Source organism: Colletotrichum aenigma (genome assembly GCF_013390185.1).
Source record: "Colletotrichum aenigma strain Cg56 chromosome Unknown KSG_Cg56_contig09, whole genome shotgun sequence".
Classification (NCBI taxonomy): Eukaryota; Fungi; Ascomycota; class Sordariomycetes; order Glomerellales; family Glomerellaceae; genus Colletotrichum; species Colletotrichum aenigma.
In genome coordinates, this window is record NW_023500915.1 from 3,445,962 (window position 1) to 3,459,265 (window position 13,304).

The 13,304-nt window shown below is 54.5% G+C and overlaps 2 protein-coding genes across 2 annotated transcripts; one reads left to right on the forward strand and one right to left on the reverse strand.

Moving 5' to 3' along the window:
* Positions 1-3,406: 3,406 nt before the first annotated feature.
* Positions 3,407-4,902, reverse strand: ckn1 (DNA excision repair protein ckn1; the record flags this gene model as incomplete). Its single annotated transcript, XM_037328842.1, has 2 exons — positions 3,407-4,628; positions 4,685-4,902. The coding sequence occupies 2 exons, from the start codon at positions 4,900-4,902 to the stop codon at positions 3,407-3,409; spliced, it is 1,440 nt and encodes a 479-aa protein (XP_037172844.1).
* A 687-nt stretch (positions 4,903-5,589) lies between these two features.
* Positions 5,590-6,389, forward strand: CGCA056_v013599 (uncharacterized protein; the record flags this gene model as incomplete). Its single annotated transcript, XM_037328843.1, has 2 exons — positions 5,590-5,710; positions 5,770-6,389. 2 exons carry the CDS (start codon positions 5,590-5,592, stop codon positions 6,387-6,389), a joined length of 741 nt encoding a protein of 246 aa, XP_037172843.1.
* Positions 6,390-13,304: the final 6,915 nt, after the last annotated feature.

The window sequence follows — 13,304 nt, forward strand, 5'->3', positions numbered from 1 at the left end:
CCATGCGCCAACCTAGCCTTCTCTTTTCAGGGCGTCCATCATCATCATCATCATATTCCTATAATCCGTTTTTCGTCACCGTGGGCCCCTCATCGCACCCATTCCAAGGGATTTCAATGCCACTGATCGCTCCAATCAAACCCGGAATTCACAACGATGAGTCTAAGAGCCAACATTCTGCAAAACGTATGTGGTAAGATCTTTGCCTAGGTGTTCCTATCTCTCAAGACGAACGGGTGAATTGAATATCAAATCTTTAATGAAGTTGTTGGTTGCAAGTATAGGCTCTCCCAAACACGGCAATGAAACTTCTTGCCATTGTAAGGTGTTCCGGACGTGGCGTGAGCACTCTCTAGGCTTCATCACAACGCTACGATTGAAATGTCTTACCATCAGAAAGGCAGAAATCACTGAAAACTTGAGGAAGGGTTAGTTACGTAAAATAGCTGGAATGGTGATATTCAGTGCAGAAGCAGATCGTGAACTGGCAAATTCCTACGGCTGCAAGACCGGCCATCTGTCTCACGACTTGGAACCCGATGACCCCTTTAGCAGCTTGTGCTTCGTATGAGTTGGCCCTGTATCTGCATAAGTGACAAGCAATCGTAGTATATTATCCCACACCTGAATCAGCCGGCTGGTTCCCGCCAAGCAACAGCCCACGTCTATCTGGCGATATCGCTCGAGACCAGTTCGCACCTCTTAGAGGCACACACCCTTACCTAGTCTGTAATGTAATACGACATTCCAAACCGAAACGGCACATGGGCGTTCTATCAGGCTGTTGCGACTTTTCCCTTGAAGATAACAGCGACACATGTCACTTCCGGTCTTAACGCCGGAGACGGGAACGGCAGAACATCAACTTCGGCGCCGAAACCCGGTGAGAAGTGGATTTATCGGCCCCTGCGACCCGGCGCCGAGCCCCGTCAACCTCCGTCTTCCGGAAGCCTCTAGCCCCAGATCGATCGATGGCTACCCAACAACGGCAACCGCGGCTGCCCATTAATTCCAAAAACCCAACATGTTCTGCCCGCCTCGCCACCCCCTAACCTCCATATCAGTGCATTAACGCTGAAGGCATCGTCGACAATAGTCTCCCAGCCCGCGCGCGCAATCTCGCAAGCCAAGCCAAATCGCGATGTTTCGAGCGTTTTCCGCTTTTGCTGACCTGCAGTCCGCGAGACGGAATATCCAACACTTCAGCCTCCACTTGGGGCACATAAACTTCTTCCCGTCTCTGGATGGATGCAACCACGGCACACTTCCGACCCACGACGACGACGCGCGCCTCACCCTCTTCAACCCCTGACGAGCCATAGAGCAGATCCAAAGGAGAAATAACGACAGGTGCTCGGAGTCTAGAACCAGATGGCAGATCTATTGCCTCACTCTCCAACACGCCCTAAACCTGTAAGGTGCCTGGCGTGTCATTGGCAAGGGAAGTGGGCGTGGCGCCGTCCGAAGGAAAATGATGTTCGGCGCCGTCGACGATCATCCTCTTTTGGCGTGGGAACATCGCGCGTTCAGCCTTCTCGTGCCCCCGTGACGAATAGCTCATGCGCCCGCCCCTCGTCTGCTTTGGGCTACCCCTGCATCACCGTCCGTCGCCCGGACGAACCGGTTAGCCGCGGTTCCGTGGTGGCGCGCGAGAGGCTGCGTACGGCACGATGTTGCCACGCGTATGGGAGGTGGGAGAGGCTTGCAGCGCAGGGCTGGCGATATTGGGGGGCCATGAGGTGTGTGTGTGGGCTGAAGATGTCCATCATTACTTTTAGCCCCCCCGGCATGTCTTAGGTCCGTGCCGCTGAGGAATCAGGACGGAAAACGTGTGAGTCGCATGTAAGTCCGGCCAGGAACGTCGGGGAACCAACGCCGGGGGGATGGTTTTATTCGACGAGGCCTTCGACGGCTAGTCTCACCTACATGTTCGTTGAGGACGCCGGAACGAAAACGAAGGGGGCAGACTATGTGCTAAGCTTTGCGACCGGTCGGATAGATGGGGGAACGCGCAGCGCGCGTCAGCCCTGGTTTTCCATCCCATTTTCGACGACCGGTGTGAAGACGTCTGAGCGTTCATGGCAGGATATCCACGCTACGCTGCCGCTAATGTGGTCTCGCGGATTCAGACAGTTCGCGGTGCGAACTAGCTAGTGTCTGTTGTCATCTCGACGTCGTTTGGCAATCCATTCCCCCCCCTCAGCCGTGCGTTGGAGAGACACCCGGGCTTCTTCTTTCGTTGGGCGATTTCATCGGGTTTCCTATTTTGTGACGTCTGATCTTGGTCGATGGCAACCCTGTACTTTCCAACCCCAGGTCCGATCCGAGCGAGGTGGTGTGCTCTGGATCTACCGCCGGTTCCGCGTCCGATCCCCCCCCTGTGCTTTCATGGCTAATTTGCCCATCTCGATGCACAAGTGGCGCGACAGTCGATGAAAGAGGGAACTTGGTTACAGGGCTGATTTGGGGTGAGGCGTGCGGGCGTGCGTTGCACCCTCCTTCGTGAAGTGGCGCGCCTCTGTCAGTAACAAGGACCATGATGCTGGGACGGCGCGGGAGCTAATGCAGGAGGTCAGAAAACGTCGGCGGGGAAGCGGTTCCGGTGCGCCCGGTGGGTGGGGGTGGAGGACGGCAACAGGGGCGGGGACGCGGACACAAACCCTGCCAACCCCGGGACTTACAGCAGCCGGGCGGACGTCGAGCAGCACATTGGGCCGAGCAGAGATGGGATTCAGAGACCCCGTTCTAGCCCTGCCCTCGAGGGGATTCGGCAGAGGGCCGATGTAACGGCGCCGACATGGAGAAGCACAGGTGGGTTATCAATGTTCGATGTGCGAGTGTCTGAGCGGTGATGATCGGGGCGGGATTGATGGGTTATTGCTGCTAATGAGGCCGACGGGCGCCGCGAGGGGTGGCATTGCTGGTGAGTTCGGCATGTTGAAGGTCGGCGATTACTGGTCTTGGTAGTGGTGTTCTTGGACGTGGCCGCGACGAATTTTGCCTCAGGGACAGGTCCAGTGGTTTTGATATGCCAGAGCTGAGCTGCGTTGCTAGATTCAGAATGCTACCTTTGGGATGCGCGCGCTATGCTTTCCCGCGGGGGATGTCTTTTGCTCGGATGTCCATGTTGGAGATCTCTGTAAGTCATGGCGCTCAATGCTACTATGTCGATGAAGCGGAGGAAATGTTGACATGCAGGGGCAAGCTTGTGAGTTTCGTGAGGCATCCGATCTTTGCAACGTTACGTAGCTGAACTTGGCATGAATGTCGAGAAGTGCAGTCACATCACAGGCACGGATTGGCACCAAGTCAATACAGCTAATTATGGATATGGCACGCCAAGCGCCCTGAGATATTTCCAGTATCAATAAAATCTGTATGAGATCTGGGTGGGCAAATCAACGCGTCATCTGAACGTGATTTGCTTCCCCATCAAGCTCCTAAAAGCATCGTCGAGAGCCTTTCGTTTACGGCCTTTCTCCTCTTCATCCTTGTCGATAGGATCCAAGGTATCGTCGTCTCTGTCTGGCCCTGACAGCCGCGGCATCCAAGCTCGAATCTGGCCGTCTAGGTGGGCGGTGTACACTGCACCGCATGAGCTTCCTCCGCCCATGATTGGCCCCTTTTGTAGTCTGTATCCCGCGTGTCCGCGCCATACAATATCCATGGTGCGGTTTTGGACGTTGATACCTCCAATGCCCTGAGCGCCTGCTGCTGTGGATGGCCCTGGAACGCGTAGGCGAGATACCAGATTGCCCTCATGCAGATCCATGACCAGGATCTCGTTCTCGTTCGGCCAGAGGAGAAGATCTCGACGAATAGGTGTGAGTCTGGCCGGAGTGACAAACATACTGACCGTCTTTGGTTGTCGATTCTGGATCATAGAGCCGAAGGCCGCCAACGTGTTCGCCCCCGTGGCAGCATCCCAGACGCGTATGCGACGGTCAAGGCCAGCAGAGATGATGTACTTGCCGTCGTCAGACCATGTAAGTGCGTTGACACCTTCGTTGTGAGCCTGGGCCGCGCTGCGAAAGTGCGGCATCTGATTCCAATCCATGCCGCAGGCCTTGGCGTGGTTGAAACGGTGGACGACACCCAGGTGATCCTCCTGGTCGAGCTGGCCAATGAGGCCGGAAGCGCGCCTGATGTCCCACAGGCGGACCTTTCCATCGAAATGGCCGGTGGCAACGACATGTTCATGGCGAGGACTCCAGGCTACAGATAGCACAGCGCCGCCCTGGGAGACTAGGGACTGGACCGAGGACCCGGACTTGAGGTCGACAAGGCGAACGGATGAATGCTGCGTGGCACAGGCGACGAGGAGATGATCGGCAATAGGACTGGTCGCATGAGTGTAGATGTCGGCGTTCAGATCGAAGTTGGCAGAAACTACCATCCTTTCGGTAGACCATAGCTTCAGTGTGCGATCAAAAGAGCTTGAAAGGAAGGCGTCCGAGTCGAAGGGGAAGAAGTCGAGGTGGGTAACGCCATTCTTGTGAGCAATGCCATTGTCGCCGACGGAGCGAGAAGCATTGGCAATGGGCTCAAAGGTGTAGGAAGAGTTTGGATTAGGAGCATGTTCCAGATCCCAAAGCTTCACTGAGCCATCAGCGCCTCCAGAGATCAGTCTATGGCGTGCGTTAGTGCTCGAGGAGTAAGATAAGGTGTCTTTCATGTATCTCACAGCCGACCATCGAACTTGTCAAGGGCCAGAGCATTGACGCCTATGCGATGTGCCCACAAGGCAGATTGTCTGCCTTCAACTTCGGGCTCAGCACCTCCGCCATCGAATCGGTGTTGGGGAGCAGCTGCAAAGGTTCGGACGAGGCCTGCAGTGGTCGCCTGGGCGAAGGCCTCAGGGCTGAGCTCGCCGGTGGAGCGAGCAAACAGACGGGCCTGCATTCATCAGGGGTCATTGAAGAGCAGGGAGATGTGGTTGAGCGGTCGGGCGAAATGGGTGTTCGACGAAGGTGTTGATGAGAAGCGACGGTATGCCGCCGCATCGTCCGAGGTTATGCGGATGGATGCCTTGAGGTTGGAGAACCAGGATGATGTCAGCTGCGACTGCGCGCACCTTCCCGTCCATTGGATCCAATATCAGTTCCACTGGTTCTCAGCTCATTAGCTCCCTGTAAAGATGCTATCGTACAGCAGGGAGCTGCCGATAGCAGACGTGTCCGTGGATATCATTGGCTCAGACTCATATGGCCCCACCTGCCAAAGTTTTTCCGGCTGCACCGCCAGTCCGTTCTTTCCAGAGACATGGCAGGAAGGAACGGGCATCGACCGCACTTTTCACCCTGGATTCTTCTTGGAGACCACCTTAGGCATCCATGTCAGACCGGGCCAGTCCAGCAACCTCGACTTCAACTCTAACAAGAGCGGATGCCTTGGGGCCGACTCGCCATCTGCCAGACATCTGCCAGATGCCGTCATTCGTCATAACGTGGTAGCCCAAGTATCCGGCCGCCTTCAAGCTGCTGCCAAGCATCGTTGCAACCTCCACACATCCTCTGGCGACCGCCTCCGAGCGGCGTCTGATCTACCAAGACCGTTCCTACCTTGTCCTGTCCCATCCCCAGAATCGAGATGGAGCGGCTGAAAAACGACCAGGCCATTCCGGTCAGGCACAGTTCAAGCAAACCAGAACCAACGAATCCTCAAGCAAACGAGACCAAGCGTCACGCTAACGTCTACGATGCAGTTGCAGGTGAGCATTCGGCACTGTCTTTGGCATTTCCCCCCCAAAGGGTATTAACGACTTTCCAGGAAGAATCAGCTATGACACAAACTTGAGCTCCGCTGTCAGCATTGAGAAGGCATCAACAATGGCACCCAGGCCGGCCAGGCCCAGCAGATCCAACAGACATTCCGTCCGCTCCACCACCCTAGCCCCGGAAGAGGTCCTGTTCCGCCGCAAATGTGCACCCGAGCGATTTGCTGAGTTTGACGTCTACATGGCGCATGAGCGAAATCTTCCCGATGGTGGCCGCGAGTCCTTGCCGGATACTGATCTTGTCAAAGCCGTGCACTCCTATGCCAGCCATTTCTATTTCGACCAGAAGCGCAGCGCAGACTTCCAAGTTGGAACACGGAACATTGATGAGCGAAGCATGGATGAATCTGCCTTGCTCGCTTTTGGCATACTGCTTGAGGAGGCCGGCAGAGAGATTTTGGGAACTCAGGGAGACATGGTGTTCACTGAAGGCCTTGACATTTCCTCAGACGCCGAGCCAGCACCAGGAGCACGCCCTGTGGCTGTCAATGGCCTGGTCCATTCTGTGAGCGACAGCTCCGTTCGTCCACCCGTGTCGGTTGGATTCATCGACCTTGGGTCCTGGAAAAGACCCCAGAAGAGGCGCAAAATGACCGATCTCGAAGACGCCTGAGGTTCCGCCGCATCTCGGCTTGACCGAACTGTTGGCTCCAACATATCACGCCACTCACCCATGCATTCGTTCATTATGGCAGGTCTTGAACACCTGCTAAACAGATGCCAATTACCCGGGAAAAGCATGAGCCAAGTAATGGACGGACAAAGAGCAAGGCTCGGTTACAGATGTCCCGTCATCACGTACTCATTTGTTCTGCAACACCATGCCCACAAACCAGGGCCATGTTTGCTGTTGGCTAATGCGAAAAGCAAACAACCCATACCAGCCAATGGAGCTCGACATACAAGGTTCTTATGAGTGCCTGACCAGTCTCATTCAAACACGAGCAGATCAAGGCCCCTCGCTGGCGTGAGCAATGGTTTCCTGTATGGAGATGGAAGATCCTGCGTTCTTTTGTCAACCTTGTGAAGTTGCTTATCAGCACCTCACCGCCGCATTTGAAAAAGACAACGGCATGATGAACAGATGGAACCAGGCCCCCTCAGATCCCCTGCAGACCATCTTGAGAGGTTCCTGTCGCACGAATGACATGAGACTCGAGTCGGATCGGGGGTCTTGTTTGCAGTCGACTCCAACCATCTCATCCCCACCTCGTCTACCTATTAGCCAAGGAGGGATTGATCTGCCGCTAGCCGTTCCCAAATAATTCCATCCAGTCATCAGAGTAAGTAGGCGAAAAAGGACGGATAGAGACAACTCTCTTGCGTTGAACATATCACTCAGATAAAGATGACATCGTGTCGTCGAGAAGTAATGTGTCGAGATAGGTGACATCGGATATACGCGCTGGCACAAAAATAAACATCGATTACATTCATTATCAGCTTTTTGGAGCGCTTCTTAGTGCACACTTATGAACTTCGGGAGAGTTCGAGAACCTGTTCTTTCCCGAGTCCGGCAGGTTTCAATGGTGACCAACCTGCTGACATCTATATTAGGCAATCCAACCGAACCACGAGGGATCAGCTATTCGACCATAGCTGTGGCACCTTATTTCCGACGAGCAGGTTTTCACTATCAAGACCATTGGACAGGCAAATTCGTTTGCATATCGCACGTTCGCTTCCGTTTCTGAAGATGTCATTTCGGCGACGAAGTCCGCCTCCGACATAAGCGGAGACGCTGATTTCTCGTCAATCCATTCGTGAAGCCTCTTGCCAGTACGGTCCATGGAGGCTTGGCCGTCTTTAAGTCGAAAGTGGTATAGTTGGAGCCTCCATGCAAGTCGCAGCCACTCGAGCCCGCTGTTTGTCGCATTCGTCGACTCCTAGCTTTGCACAGTTTCCAAAACATGGCCTGCCGATAGTCGCACCAAAGTTGACCAACTGTTGATATCGTGAGGGCAAACGTTAGAGACCTGGCAGTGCTATGCCTGGGCGTTTCTTTCTTCGTCCGGTAGTTGTTTGGTTACAGCTATCCGGCCCGGGAGGTGGATATAGGAGTCCGGCGGCCGTGGTAGGGGTTTCATTCGGCACACGGCCCGTTCGTTTCTATCACTGCCGGTATAACCAGCCAGTCGCCTTGTCACAGTGTTCTTTCTGAAGGAAAGCCTCTGATCCTGTGAGTACTTCACAATCATTCGCAGCCGGCAAAAAAAAAATTCAGACGTTGTCGCCTGCAAGCGCCATTCAATGCCGGATTTGACCGCGACAGTTGTGTGATGATGGCAATGTTGATTCCAATTCGGAACAAAGATTCTACGGCATGCCGACTCAGCGTAGGACTCAAGATCTGGCTCTATCGGAAAAGCCCCTGGCTCAATCTTCAGAAGGGCTGGGCGATGCATCAGACCCCAAGTTCTGCGCCAGGGGGGGGGGGAACAAGAGCAACTCACTCTTGCAATATTTGACGTCGTGCACTACACTTCTCAACAGAGCTTGCGCCATAGTGTACGGCCAGATGGTGCAACGAAGCCCCTTTTGCTCGATACGGCGCCCGGTGGTGTGCGCCAAAAGACAAAAATTTGTGTTTGGCGGCGACACTAACAATGGCGGAGAAAATCTAGGGGCTCACTATCAGAACAAGGCATTGTGCCGTCGCCCGACACAGAAGTCGGGGACGCCGTCGTAGTTGGGCATCGAGATCAACATTCGACGACCTTGCGACGAAAGTTTGTCTAACCATGTGCAACTCGCATTGACCGCTCGACAGTCCTCGCGCTCACAAAACCCCTTGGCCGTTGAGGGCATAGTCCACCCTCGTTCGCGATATTTCAGGCATCAGGCCTGCTCTCAGGTTTGATTCATCCTTGGGGGCCACGCGATTTGCATGGGCCGGTTACACAGTTTCGGTGTCGTTTTCATCACGTGACTAACAATGCAACGGTACATTCACTGTTGCCCACGATATCGGCGCCTTGCGCCTCGCGGAGTCATGGCTAGATTTGGAAGCACGGCAATTGCTGAGAAAGGGGCTTTCTTCCCTGGCGAGGAGGCCGGTAGCTTCCCAGAGTCATGGCTCGTCGCCGAACTAGCGAGCTGATTATCGGCGAGTCGCCGAATCTTCAAGCCATCTCGCGTTACGAGTCCAGCCATTTCTTCTGCTCAACGGGAAATTCTGCGATATGCCAAGACAACTTCAGGTACCTTTCGCCTAGGGCGACGAGCGGGTTTCAGTCGTGTGCAATTACCGTCAGAAAAGCATCACGAATCGTGACAGCCAAGTGCTCTCGAATTGCATGGCTCTGGTCGCAAATACGAGCCATTACATTCATCATAACCACCAAGTGCCATGAAATCGCCAACAGAGGGATGAGATCGCGGCGCACTGTCGGTCTCGCGGCGATGCTGGAGGGTGGAATGGTAGCAGCCAAACGCCTATGGAAGCAGCACAACAGGCGATTTTCCAGCGCAGGAATTTATTATTATTCAGCCCCAGGTACACCGACTGGATGGTAGTTCGCCAATCCTTGTGAGCAGCCACTTCCCACCACGGAGACTAAAAGTGGCTGGCTTCTAGAAGCCATCTCATTATGACGACCGCCAGTTTCATCTTTTTACTTAGCGACGACTTGGCCCTAGTCCTCTGGGGATCGAACGGCGTTCCAACCTTCTACAGAATTCGGCACCGAATCCGAGCATCCTTTCTCCGCGTCTACCTACTGCGTAGGCTCAACGAATCATTCCATTGGACGCTCCGATGCCCGCATGAGCGGAAGCTGAAATGTGATGGAAACATGGAATTCCTTGCGGAGGTGTCCGGATGCCGGCTTTCTAGCCTCGGAGCAAAAACTTTTCGAAGGGATGTGCAAGCTCCACGTGGCTGCGCGGCTTGGTACGGACCGTACGGTTCCTGACTGAAGGCTTTTTTTCATTTGATTGCGGACACCGTCAAGGACCAGCCAAATATCGAGGTGCTATTCTCAGGTACGAGACGCTCCGCTCCCGCTGCGGTGGTGACCTTTCCGCGAGTGGCGGTCTCTCTCCGAGATTTAGACGCCATGCAAACCCCAAATGCACCTCGGGATGATCGACGCAAGGCCAGCTGCCAAAATACCAACGTTGCAAAGCCAGTTCCAACGACGAAGCCTCAGTACCGCACAAGTACATTGGCAATCCCGACCACATCCTGGATGCGTACGCCAGACGCTACTGGCAATCTAGGAAATCATTTGCCGTCTTGACCGGTCATGACGAGCTAGGTGAATCTTTAGGGCTCGGTGTGACGGTAATGGCCTGATCAAAATGCGGAGACCCAGCAGAGGAATCAAGCTTGGATGATGACCGAGCTCACACACCGCCAACCGAGCCCCCGATTCTTCCAAGGCAAGCCGGGACAGCCCTGAACATTCTTGACTGACCAGAGGATCCAGAGTTTGTGGAGTTCTTCAAAGGCCGCTGTCTCAAGGTTCCAGAACAGAACCTCTGCACTCAACTCATAGATTCTGAGAACTGACAGCGGCGTGGTATGATATGCGGGCCTGCACTTTACTCTGGACGGTCTGGCACCGTGGCATCGGAACCAGCCTTTACTTGTCATTGGACGCGACTCTGAACATCCCCAGAAGGGCCATGTAGCCTGTCAGAAACACATCTTGGGTACTCTGGTGCCGGATCTTCAAGTGATGCGCAGAACCCAGCACAAATAACTCAGGTTCTTGCGGCTCAAATCGGGCGAGAAGATCCTTACGAGGTCCTGCGAGGTCCTGCGATAGATCGACGGCCATGCTGCGGGCCTCAAAATGAAGTTGCAGGAACTGACGAAACTTACTGGGACTTTTATGATAGCATTGCGACTTAACGGCACTTAACAAGCCTCTGCTAGTCACTCCGGCCATTGCAACCTAAGCCGTAATCGGCACGGTTGTCAATCCATCGCCATTGTTCAGATGTCATTTCGATTTGCCAGGGGCGTAACGGTCGCATCCCATGGAACAATAATCCGTCTTCTCTCACAAAACCGCGGTTGACGACAAACACCACCTAGTGATCGGCTAGGATTGGGCTTATCTGCGGCGTCAGGCCAGCGTTGAACTCTGTACTTGACAGTATCGCTGCCCAGTCCTCCCAGAGACCCCGGCGGCCCTGGTAAACCTTCGTCCCCAGTCAGTGCTGCGCCAATTTCCGGATCTCCATCTCCTCCTCGGGTTGCTTCTTCTGGAGCAAAAATGATCAATCACAAGCAGGGGAGCTGAGCCAGGCGCCCTCAGTATTCAGAGGTCGCATCTTTGGGTCCTGATCGGAATCTTCAGCACTGTCCACCAGTGACCAAGGCCTGAGGGTAGATTTCCGGCATCTCTCACCTCACTGCAACAATCCCGCGGGCTCATTTGCCTGCGTGAGGTGGCAGAGATGGTTGCGCACGAGGCAGGCTTGTTTCGGGACAACAGGCACGCCGCCAGTCACTGCGATGGACAAACTTCGGTCGTCAATGCAACTATTGAAGCCGAACCCTGTCGATCTCAGGACTAGATTTGTTCCCCGCACTCCGCGTTCGACGGAAGGCACTTAATTTCGTCGCGGATATGGACTATAGTCCCGCCCGGAAGCTGGCGTGACACTTTGGAATGCAGTTTCCCTGCGCTCGACACGAGACGAACAAGAGGAGCGAATTCTAACCTTCCCGAGCACGCCGACATGCTGCCCCGACAAGGGCACCGTCGCGGAAGTCTATGCCACCGTCGACGGGTGCCAGAGGTTGCACTTGTCACGGCGCTGGCCCGAGCATGCCATGTCCACTAAGGGTGGAGGGCATCGATTTTCGGTCCCGTGACGTTGCTGTCGTTGAGCGCTCGGATGCCTATGCCTTCAACCCTATGGGCCTTTGGCACAAATCTCATACCTGATCAGCGGCTTATCAAGTTGATGCTTCGCTAGGCTACACGTCGCCCTGCAGCTGAATACACGGGCTGGGAATATTTGACGGGCTCCTGTTGCAGGGAATAGCCCAGTACATGCAGCCTTCAAGTCAAAGTCACGCCATTGCGGCACTGACAGACTTCTTCATCACTTGGGAATATCACAGCAGGGCGTTCTACAGCGCCTGCCTGGGGCGGTTAAGGCTGAAGGATACGAAGGCCACCGTGATTGAGACGGATATTCCAAAGCTGAGTTCAGGATTGCCGATAGGTATGTTGGCCGACGTAGAGTTGGCTACGCTGCGCCCCAGAACTCTAGCCGGCGATCAACACCGGGAGGGTTTTCTCGAGGGTGAGTTCCCTCTGGTTTGTGTCACCTCGGAGGCCGCGGTTCACTTGGAAGGCGGACACGAGTCCAGTACTGTTGACAAGGCGGGGAAGCATGTCCAGCGGGTGTCATTTGACGATTAACATCAAGGTTGAGACACAGGTTGTTGAAGTCCGGCCTGCAACAAAGCAACCTCACTGATGAACCCTCTTCCCGCGGAATTCGACGAAATTTACTTCACCGTAACGAACAGCAAAAGGCGGTGACTATTGACTCAAGGCCAATAGCAAAGCGAAGTGCGCCGACTAGCACACGTCGTGATGGACGATTGAGAGGAGCGGGGTGGGACGCCATTCGGCCCCTCATGACGCAAAAACTTGCAAGAGTCGTGAATTCTGAAGTCGGTGTACGACTCCCGATACTGGCTCGCAAACATACACCACATAGGCCAAACCGTCCTGTTTGTCGGCGCGCGGAATGCGCACAGATGTCACGCGAAGTCCTTCCTGAGTGGAAAACTAAGGGAATTCTGGGATTCTGCCCAGTTACTGTTGCGATGCTTGGCCTGAGCCGAGTTTCGGACAGCTCCATGGACCCTCAGACATTCTGGGCCTCGCAGGCGGAACGAGCTCCGGCGTTTTACCCGCTCAACCGCGGGGTCTCTTTTCAGATGCGACGCACAACATCACTGACGAGCATTCAAATGCCGCAGCTGAACTGCACACGAAGCATCACCAGTTGATCCTGCAAGAGATTAACAAGCCTGCGGAAATCATTCCCACTGCGGACACAGGAATGACCTGAAGTCTATTTCGGGCAACAAAGTGCTATTACCGGCTACAGGGTGACCGTTGCCACGCGAAGGCCAAAAGGCCTCCAATCGCAGGCTTCCTCGCACACTTCTTCGCAGTCTACTCACCGAGTATCCAACTACCGCCCATTGTCCTTATGAGCACCAATCCCGGAAAAGAGTCGCAATTGCTTAGAAGCCGCGGTCAGACATTCACCATGATTGCTTGATTGCCACGCTTGTCTACACGACCTCCAACATGCCCCTGGAGATGCGGATTGTTTCTTCAGGGAAGCAGCTTGCGAAGGACGTTGTGGCCCGAATCTGAGGCGTATGACTGGCATGGAAATGACGATAAATGGTGCTTTGACCAACGAAAAGGTTGACGCCGATGAACATCAAGGCGTGTCATTGTATGGCCAATATGACGTTCAGCATGTTGTCCGAGTTTGCCGGATAGACGCTCTGCTTGCATGCCATTCCATCCCGTGATGC